We start from the raw sequence: 11,110 nt of genomic DNA, 5'->3' as shown, positions 1-11,110 counted from the left end.
TCTTTTCCTTATCAAATTTCCCAATAATTTTCGGAGAAGCTCAAAGTTAGCGTTCGATTCGTACGAGATCATCTTCAGCTGCGTCTGAGTCTTGTTGAGGGAGTGGCTTAGGAGGTGTAGTTTCTCACCAGATTCCAGCACAATCGTCCTAAGGGCTCCATTCAAGAAAAAGGCTTCTTCTCCGAATCGATAAATGAGCGAATCATCCCCACTCAATTCAAAAAAGGAGAAGTATTGGTAGAACCCCTCTTTTAGTATCGGGGCCAAGACAATGGCTGCTGCAGCTCCTCCCAAGGCAGCTTTGACGTATCTCTGGTCTCTAGGGTTACTTTCTTCCCGATTGTCGACAATCGTTGTAGTCCGCCTCCTCATTTCGGCCAAGACTGGTTCAATTTACTCTATCTTGTATTCAATTCCCTCGAAAGCCAGGTAAGTAACATTTACGAAGGCTTCCGTAATATTAGAGTCACCGCAAAATTTTCCGTCCCACTCCTGCCTATTTTCAGCCAACATGTACTAGTGTTCTTGAAATTCAATGTCAAGGAGTGTTCGATTGATTGCGGGCAATATCGGAAACGGGACTGAAACACCCAGGCCGTTTCATTCGCACTTGCAACTATGAGTGGAATCTCTGCTACGAAGGCTGCTCCTGACGTGTGAATGACCATCATCGCTGAGGTGGGCCAAGTCACGAAAAGAAGAAGAATGAGCAGTCCGACCAGCCATGAGTTGAGCGCCAAACGACATTTTACAATCTGAACAGCATTAATTGCGGAGAGAGACCAGGGAACTAACGAATTCTTGGTTAAGTGATCCTATTCCCCCTTTAAATCTGTGCGAATACTCTACTAATGCAATCTGATTTTACTACCATAACCCTTAGTTGATTTCCAAATCCAAGCTCCCTGTGCCTCCCCTTTCTGAACGTATAAATTCGGGATATAGTCTAATCCAGTTATGGAATACAGGATTGGGATGAAAGTATCAAAAAGTATTTAGGCTTGGTATGAGATGCCGCTATCGCCACACGAAATAGTCGATGCCAAATCGTTTAGGTGAGCCTCGCGCAATAGTAGGTCGGACTTCGTGTGCAATCTCGAAATACGATTGCGGTGCAGGGGTTGCCGCTGGTTCCAGAGATGTGACTCTCTGCACCACTGGTGGCGACACGGGTTCAACTTCTCTACTAACTTCGAGTTCCGCTGCATCGTAGGTCTCGACTACGTCGGCTTCATGATGGACTATCCCGCTTACGACCGTTGACCCGGGCGGCGTCTACTCCTCTTCGTGTCGGCGACGTAGTAGAAACGCCAAGCAATTGCAGTGGATGGAACTTCTGATTACCGCCTACACTGGGTTCAAAACCCGCATTCTTTTTGGACTCGCTGATCGTCGAAGAATCCCACCGACGGCGAAGGAGTCGGGCGCGCTTTAGAAGTCATCGTGTTGGGTTCTACAACTTCCCTCCACATAAGGCTTCAGCAAATTGAAGTGAAGGAATCGTAGCATGTTAAGAGTGGTCGCCCTTGCCACCTGGTAGTTAACTTCCGACACTTGATCTTTTCCTTTGCCCAAACCCATACTTTGTCTCCAATCTCTAGGGCTGAGCATGGGCTTTCTTCTTGCACTGGTCCTTCTGTCGCAGGTGGTTTGTACCTAGAAGCTCCCGAGCGCTGCTGTGAGCATCGCGGAGTTGCTCGTCCAGCCATTCCACAAAGCCATCTTCGGTGTTTACTTCGTCAAAGGGCTTTGAGTAGAAGAAGTCGATTGGGTACTGACAATCTGACACTCCTGCCCATGAACAAGGTGAAAGGGGGTCGCACCCGCCGTCGCACCCGTGGTCTGGTGAATCGTCGTTTTATATTCAAAACTAAGGTAGGGCAGGACTGTGTCCCACGTCCTGGGGTTATCCGCACAATATTTCGAAAATGACATCTGCTATCACCCTGTTATGGCGCTCCACTTGTCCATTTTCTTTTGGGTCGGTCAATCCACAGGAGTCGGCTCAATTCTTGTATAAGGATGCACCCGTGGTTCTTGCCTTGATCCGTAGGCAGCACATTCGGGGACCTAAACTTCAGCACCTAGTTTTCAAATATCTCCCGCGCCAAATATCTCGTGTTGAGCCTGTTGACACTAGGGGTACGGTTACTGCGTTTTCCGTGAACAAATCCGTCATGATCAAAATGAGCTTTGCTTTTGCTCGTGTCACTAAAGCTACTGGTCCTAGGATGTCCGCTAAAACAGTGCTGAACCGGATTCCAACTTTCAAAAGGACTAAGCCTGCCACCCTCTGTCTCACTCCCGTACTCCGGGCTGCACACGTGAGGCACCACTGCACCTTCTTTTCTACGTCAGATCTTAATGTTGGCCACCAGAACCGCTGGCGGATCTCAGCCAACGGTTTTTTCAGCCGCAAAGTCTCCCAAGCTAGTCTGAGACGAGAGAAGTTGGTTCAAGATCTCTTTTCGCCCTGCTTCAGGAACTAATGTCTGCAGGATAGGCCGGGAGTCATCTTTCGCGAACCATTTCTTGTATAAGATGCTTCCCCAATTACTTAGTTCTTTCCAATTCGATCAATACGCCAAGGCCTCAGGTCCAGATTGAATCGCCTGATCTTTGGAAACAAGATTTGTTTCGAGTGAACGCATGTCACCCGTCTCCGATTCCAGACTGGCCCAGTAGAACACCTGGGCAAAAACTTCAACGTATTTTTGGAGAACCGAGATCTCCAAAAGTCGGTTTCGGTGACCACCGATGCTGACTCGCTCTCCGTAGGGACTTTTTAAGGGTATATTGGATCTGGACAAGTCCCAAAGTATTCTTCTCTCTTCTTTGGCATCCAGTCTGGTCCCTCTTCTAGCATCCGTGAAAGGCCATCTGCATTTCCAGGCTTCATCCCTGCTCTGTGGACCACGTAAAAATCGAGTTCTTGCAGCTGTCTTTGCATCCGGAAAGTCATTCCGTCGGGTTTTTTCTGCTTGAACAGCCATTGGAGACTGAACTGGTCCGTTCGAAGGACAAACTTAACCCCCCCGCAGATATAGGATTTGAACCACGGCCAGAGCTTCTCTTCTTGTTGTGGAATAGTTGGTCTCCGTCTTTGACAAAACCCTGCTGGCGTACACTAGGGTCCTCTTCTCCCTATCAATGACATTCGAGAGTACTGCTCCTAATTAAGAACTGCTGGCATCTGTGTCCAGTATGAAGGTTCCACCGGGAAACTCCAACACTAGGGCCGTAATAAGTTCCTTCCTTAGTCGGTCGAAAGCTCCTTCACATTCTTCCGACCAGATGAAGGGCAACTTCTTCTTTTCAAAGAAGAAAACGGACTCGTAATCCCGGCAAAGCCCTTTACAAACCGACGGTAGTACTTGCAGAACCCCAGGAAGGATCTCATACCCTTCACTGTGGGGGTACTGGCCAATTGGAGACCGCCTCTACACGAAATTAAAATCCCGAAACAGCTTGTTCCCGAAATGTTCCCGAAACAGCTCGTTTATGAGCCGCTGGAAGGTTCCTGGATTGTTCGATAGCCCAAAAGGTATCATTACGTACTCGTAGAGGCCACGATCCGGGGTGACGAAGGCAGTCTTGTGCCGGTATTTCTTGGCCACATTTACTTGCCAATACCTGCTGGCCAGATCCTACTTTTGTGCATTAAGAGCATCGAAGGTTTGATGTATTTGCGGGATCGAAAAAGCGTCCTTGATCTTCACATCCTTCAGCTTCGGATGATCCACACAGAATCGCTAACTGCCATCTTTCTCCTTCTGCAAGGCAATTAGAGCACTATACAGGCTCTTGGAGGCCTGAACCACTCCCTTCTCTAGCATTCTCCTCACTTCGTCTCTTATGATCGGCATCTTGGCTGGGGAGGTCCGATGAGGCGGGATTTTGGTTGTTACCGGTATCAATCCGATGCGTTTCTAGGCTGGTTTACCCCAATTCGCTATCTGTCAAGACGAATACGTCTCTGGAGGACCGGATAAGGTCAGCTAGTTTGTCTTTTTTGAAACTGGTCATTCCTGGTGCCGCTAAATCCATAAACTTCTTGATGTCCTCGTCCAGGTATCGCTTCGCTGCACTTGAAGGTCGATCGATCCCAGTTCGTTAGTTGACGGTACATCGTGATGTTTGTCGGAGTTCAGCCAATCTTTCCTTTCCCTGGGTCAGCGGAAGCATAGCTTGGCTGAGCATTATCCGCTTTAGCTCCTGGAACCTTCTCCGAGAATTGTGGGGGACGGTGAGATCGTTAAGGGTTCATAAAACAGAGGAACGATCGCTCCTTCTTGTGGTCCCGTCCACTGGTTGTCGCATTGGAAGTACAATGAGCACTGGAACTTTTTCAGAGATCGCATTTCTATATTCATCTCAGCCCTTAGCTCTGGGAACACCAGCACTTCTACCCCGTCGTCGATTGGCCCGAGTTTCAATTTCATCGTGGTCCACCTGTCGACTGCCACGTGACACCCATTCGCTGTCTGCAAAGAGCCATAGTAGGGTCGCAGTCCCGGTTTTTCCGCCAGTCCAACGTAGGTTTCGCTCCGGATGAGGTTGAATGTCGCGCCAGTATCCACTAAGGCCTTTACTTTGTTCCCCCCCCCCCACATCCGCTTCTGTAATGAGCCCAAAGGATACCTCTGGTACTTGTAACACCCTTACGGTCTCTAAAGACATCTCGGTCTGACACTTCGAGTTCGTGGTTTGCATCGATCCCATCAACTTGCTGGGAGTCGCTTGATGGAACAAGGACTGCATTTGTTCCGTTGCTGGGGTCCATTTTTCCACTTCACACTGAGAGACGGGTCGGTGTTTAGGGTTTTCTAGGGGGAAAGCACTAGTCGGGGACCCGATTGTGTTGTTGCTGACTCTTGAATTCGGCCGGGACCAACCTCTTTGGTATGCCTCTACTGTCCCGGCCCTCGGTAGTTTAAAGGATTTGAAGTCTTCTGAGGGCACTTCTTCCCAAAATGTCCGGGATGTCTACAGAAGAAACATTTCCCACGGAGTATCATGTTTTTCTCCCCGTACCTCCTCCTCCATTGGATTAAAAATCTGGGCGGTTTTCACCAGGATAGGGGTCAAACAATTGTCTGGGTCGCTGAAGTGGCTCTTGTTGGGCAGACTTTCTGGGTGGGGTGCAGGGATAACAGAATTAAGAAACCTACTCATCGTGGCTGCCATCTGTTCTGCATCTGTGTCAAGAGGTCGATCCTTGGGTCATCACCAGCTGGTTGACGTTCCGAGTTAGTCCCCACTTGAGGTGCTCGACCGCCCTGCCCGCCACCGCGACCGACCTCAGTTGCTGGCTCTGGGATACCCTCTGTCAAGCGTGAAAGATGCAGTTTCTTTCTGTTCCAGGCCTTTGATGACTTGTTCACTAGCTCCAGCGCCTGTGATCGAGCGACTGCCTGTGCAAAGTTCCCAAGGTCTTCTTGTAATAGCTGTTCTTGTAGTTCGACATCGAAGAGCCCATCGATCAACTGCTCACGATACATTGCATCCCTCGCTTGGGCTTCAACATTCGCATTCGCCTCGACACCGAGGGATCTGACTCGCCTGGAGAACTGTGATGCCTTCTTTTTCGCTTTGTATCAAATTTTTGAATTCAGCCCTGGCACCGTCTTGGTGTGAAACGGCTTCATTCGATGATCAAGCTTGGTTAGCATCGAATCCATCCAGTTCTTCTCGAACATGGGCTGGCATACTGGTGAATTCGTCAAGAGCCCAGCCCGTTAGGCAAGTTGGCAAAATCATACGGGCCTGCTCGTCGTCCCACAAATTTGCGTCGTCGACCCATGCAAAACGTTTTCTCCAATCCGCCGAGTTCTGGCAGCTACTGGACGGAAATCAGTCCGGGCGTATCGTCCCGAATCAAAACACACCACTGCAGCCTCTGCCATCAACTGTCGTTGTTCGTCATCTATCATTGGTCGTTGTTGATTTTCCATCTTCTACCTTAATCGATTCGTAAATGTATCGTATCGCAATTGCAATTGAGATGATCGCCCACCCAGGAGCGCCAATGTGGATACCGAGGTTACAGCCCTCCAGACAAATCTGTGCATCTCTACTGAACTCGCCGCAGGTTTCGCCCTTAGTGTTGAATCCGATGGAGGCATCGAAAAACAACACCTTCAACAACCACGAAAGGGTTAATTTGGTGGATAGTGTTGTCTTTTGTACTATGTTGCACGTCCCTCATATCGATCGTGCTCTTCGGCTGTAACTCACTCGTAGTCAATCGCAACAACACTTCCGATAATTATGAATTAAGAAAAAATAACCAACTATAAAAACAGCATATAGTGTGGCCGGAATTTAATTTAAATATTCTATCAAAGGAATGGGTCCGCGATCACTACTATCAATTACCTCCGTAAACCAATTCCCACTTTACTATTCATTAACAAAACTGCTATCCTCTTGATAGCTGAACAACTTTTATCTAACTAACGACTATTTTACGAGTACTTACTGACGGGTGCCTGAATTCAATCACAGTGAGACAATTAACAAATTTGTTTCAAGTAGCGACCCACTCGGTCCTACTGATTTGTTCAATCGTTAACTTGTTCTGCTTTTCGTTCTGTTCTACGCTCGATCTTTACGATTTGGAATATTTGCGATTTTTTCATGTGTACAATTTTGCACCCACTCCTTTTAATGGCGCTTTTGGTTGGTATGTTTCCTAATCCCGGTCAAGTTTGTATATACGTCCCACTTCAATATATTTGACCGGAAACTTTATTTCAATAGTAGATATTTGATCTAGTTGAAGTTCAACCGTTTTGTAAGTCATGCCATTTCTGATTGATATATTCTGACGCGTAATCGCCTTTCTATGCGTGATCAATTAAGTTTTTCACCTGATGTCGATTCGCCCAGTAAAATTGCCTTAAGTTGTTATTAATTTAGCGTTCTTATCACAATGTGTCCATTTCAGGTTAGTTGGTACCAACTCAAACTACTAGTTCTTATCTTAAACTAATATCCAAATACGCTGTCAAACTTTAACTCTTAGCTTAGTTGGCTTTTGTGTTCTCAAGCCTTAAATCACGTGAAAAAATCTTAATTAACTTATTACAGGTCACAAGGTGGCTATGGACGTGGCCTTCCAAACTTAGATACCGAAATTTGTACATATTTTAGGACGAGGCGAGTGTGTGAAAACAAATCCGGCTTCCGGCTGATGTTGGTTTTGGAAAATAATTCGGTTAACTTTTGGACAGAAAGAGGTGTGAAAATAAATAATACATGCGTATAGCAACCCTACACATGAATTAAAAACCGTAAGTGAGCCGTATTAAACAATTTTTTAGCACAACTTTTCAATACAATTTCTGGTAAAAAGCATTTTTTACTATCATGTGAAATCACTAAAGCTCGCAAACCGAGTTTTTGGCGTGTGATTAATTGATATGAGAAAAAAAACGTGTTCCTCTGATATACCTATATTCTCTCGTGCAGTCTTCATTGAAAAACCTAAAGTTTATAAAATCTATATAACAGGTATTCAGATACAATATTCATTATATACTTCGATTATTATCACCATTATTTACCATTTTTTATCAGTCTCGAGAAAATTGGAATCAAATATATATCAATGTTAGTTAACTATTGGCTGCGGTTCTCTCATGGAAATATTGCACGCAATTTTCGACCAGCTCGAATGACACGAAGTTATGTCAAAATTGTCTCTGAAAGTATTAAGACTGGTGACCAAAATTTCTTTGGCAAAAGGTCTGCCAGCGAATTTCATTTTGAGCAAATCAGTGTATCTAAAAGTTTCTGAGGCTTCCTTTAAAACTGAGGGAATCTGAAACTTGATGTCCACTTTTCCAGTGCATTCCAGATGATAGGAAGTATTTGATTGACTTCGAAGCTCAGGTCCCAGGCAAAGCAAGCAAACCGATAGGGCGATGTTCTGATCTTGAACTTTGACTCTTAAGACGATCTGCCACATAAACCCGAAAATACTGACAACATTGCTCAAATTAGTAGTATTGAGCTGTTCAAACTCATGCAAAACATTCCCCGTTTTCCACTTTTGAATTTCGTTCTCTGCGAAAACCAGGTTCATATTTTTGAGAAGTTTCGAAATTTTGTCATTTCTGGTCGCAAGGGTCTCAATGTCACCACATTCAACCATGTAATCTCGCCATTCAAAGGCCTTTTGCGTTATATCGTCTGTTTTTCTTGCAAAAATTCGGTTTACGCTCGATTTTTGCAGTCGTTTCTTAATATCCTTGGTAAAACCTAAATGGACAGCAGCCTTTTCCTTCTCTCTGGATATTTCTTGCAAACTTTGTTCTATAACTGTCTGCCGATATTCCAACTCTTCCAATTTGGAAGTCAGAAATGACTCCACGTTGGCAAGATTAAACTTTGGTAACTCTTCGCGTAACTGTTTCAGCGTTCGTTGCTTAAGAGGCGTCTGCGATACTCTAGAGGTCGAGTCGGCAACAATATGTGAGTCGTCACTGGCTTCCGATGATGTAACTTTCATTCGGGACAACTCCACAGTCGGCAACTGGAAACCCCCTGAGCGAACCGACACAGGCGAAACAGAAACTTCTCTCGTGTCGCTGGAACAGTAAGGAGACGATGTCTGCATGACGAGTTTACTTCTCGCTCGGGAACGAGTTGTCGGACCTTTCGTTAGCCTCGGCGCCGAGACTTTGACTTCGCCCGCACATGTAGAATCGTCTGAGTCGTCTGGAACAGTCTGTACGCTTTCGTCTCGTCGCGATCTTCCACGATTAATCGTAAAAGAACTCTTCCTTTGTCGGATAAATGGATTAGTAGTTCTATTTTTGCTCTGATCATTTTCGATTGGCAATGTCTCAGCATCAGGGGCGTCCAAAGTTTCGGGAACTAAAGCTGTCGCCATCACAGAAGAAAGTCCGTTTATCTGAGTTTCAGGCTCTGCTTTGTGAGTTTTGGCTTGTTCGACTTGGGAATTAACTATGACATGTTCATTTACATTTCCTAAGTTTTCAGATAGTTGCTTTTCGGCTTCCCTTTTTATTTCCATCTCCTTGTTTTTCTGATTGATCTTGTACAGCGAGGCCACGTGACGTAACTCCTGCCCATCACGACTTACTAGCTTTCCGTTTTCTTTCCGAAGAGACGTGTACTGGTTCTAAGAGACAAAAGTATGATAGTTGGGTCCCTAATAAATATTTTATAAAACACAATATCAAACGTCCTTAGGGAAAAAAATGACCCAAAGGCTTGTAATTAAACGAATTTAGCATAGCTGTGCTATTTTTCTTTTACCCATGGCCCATAAAATGACTTCATGACATCATGGCACATAAGTAGTCATACGGAGGATCTCCATGAAGAACTTAAATTGTTTATTGGTCCCTTCCTTAGTAAGCATATGCTCGTACTTTTACATCTCAACCATATTGGGACCTATGAATCATACAACTTGTACCTGAGGGGAATCCACAGAGATAACAGAAGAATCGGAGGAGCAATTCACGGGTGATGAAGTTGCAGTGCCCACATTTGTAACTCTGCGCTTCGCCTGACCTGAGACAGAGGCGGGTAAGTTTCCATCGTTGATATTCACGTAGAGCCCACGGAATGCTTGGGTATGAGACATCTCAAAATTTTTGTTAATATAAAATTAATTCTCTAAAATTTGCCAATAAAATTTTTTGAATAATGATCCAATTCGAAAGATGACCAGCTGAAAATGCGCGAAAACTTATTTGCAATGTTTTATGTTTCGGTCAGTGACGTCTGTACCTAAGAATTTCCTCAAGGTCAAGTATGCATGCGTCACTATAAACCTTTTCGCTAGACCGTGCGTAAGTCCAGATAGACTTTAGAAGTTAAGTGGTTATATTTCTGAAAAGTTGAAAACTTTTTTTGATCAAACAAATCCTTTTTTAATTTCTCCTGAAACGTCTTAGAGACCCGACTAAGGCACAGATATCTGCTTCCCAGTCATATTTTGAAAAATAGAGCTATAAATCTATATTTGGGCATTTTAAAAAATGTTTGATCAAAATATTGCTTTTTTTGGCGCCCACTTTTCCTCAAACCTAAAAAATAGAATAGCCCTTTGAGATAAATTAATGAGCTGGTCGTCCGGGGGTGGTTATGTGGAGTCCGCCCGGGCTTCCATCCGAAATTCGTGTTTTTGCCATCAAGGGCTGAATAGCTCTAGAACGACGAATAACTCTAATTAAACGACATTATCAGCCAATTACGTTTCCTATAGTAGATGACATGTTCCCAAAGAAATCCTCCGATTCTAGAAGGTTTTTGAATACAAAAAAGTCATCTCTGCAATCGTAACCTTGCTCCGATGCAAAAAAAAACAGTATCAGTATAACAAAATGATAGCCGGTTGCTGTACAAGTAGCACAGAATGTTCCAACCAATTAGATTTTAGAAAAGAAATTCAGAACAAAACTTTTTTTGCTATTTGTTTTGCAATTTTTGGCATTTACTTTTTTTTATTTTTAAATTTTTTTCCTAAAATTCGCGATTAATTTGGATGAGAAGTGCAAAAATGATAGTAACAATAGTCAACATAACAATAAAATATATTGTTGTTGATTTTCTTGAAAAATTAAATTTGGGAGGTCAGCCTCTCAACAAAGTTTGTCAATTTAGCCTTTTAAAATGTCAGACCAATTTTTCTCAACGCATAAATTTTTTTGAAACTATTTTTTAGAGTATAATGCGAGAAAATAATACAGTTAAAAAGTAATAATAACCAAGTGATAAAAATCACGCTAAGATTGATAAAAGGTTACTTAAATTGAGACTAATTTAAGAGTATTTAAGACTATGTACACGCAAGAGTAATTCTGCCAAGTAAAGTTTAGTACACATTTAAACTAAGACTAGTTTAAAAGACAAGTTACTTTACGTTAATGTATTAAGCTTACTAGAAAAAAAAGACTCAGATTAAGAAGTTGATTTACGAATGGTTTCAAAAGAACAAGGAACAATGTCACAAAGATTCAAAAGTCGATGTGCTTCTGGCGGGTACGTTGAATAAATCTTTAATACAAAAATTGGACGGAAGGTTAATACGAACTTCTCACATTCGCCTTGAAAACTTTTTGGAAAAGCA

At 43.8% G+C, this 11,110-nt stretch overlaps 1 protein-coding gene across 1 annotated transcript; it reads right to left on the bottom strand.

Moving 5' to 3' along the window:
- Positions 1-7,563: 7,563 nt before the first annotated feature.
- Positions 7,564-10,435, bottom strand: LOC134842260 (uncharacterized). Its single transcript, XM_063858523.1, has 3 exons — positions 10,236-10,435; positions 9,452-9,709; positions 7,564-9,151 (listed from the first exon to the last, which is right to left on the bottom strand). Exons 2-3 carry the CDS (start codon positions 9,620-9,622, stop codon positions 7,616-7,618), a joined length of 1,707 nt encoding a protein of 568 aa, XP_063714593.1. The 5' UTR covers positions 9,623-9,709; positions 10,236-10,435; the 3' UTR covers positions 7,564-7,615.
- Positions 10,436-11,110: the final 675 nt, after the last annotated feature.

The sequence above is a fragment of the Symsagittifera roscoffensis genome, chromosome 3, assembly GCF_963678635.1.
Source record: "Symsagittifera roscoffensis chromosome 3, txSymRosc1.1, whole genome shotgun sequence".
Taxonomy (NCBI): Eukaryota; Metazoa; Xenacoelomorpha; order Acoela; family Convolutidae; genus Symsagittifera; species Symsagittifera roscoffensis.
Note: the sequence above shows the minus strand (reverse complement) of the source record. Positions and strands in the feature narration are given on the sequence as shown.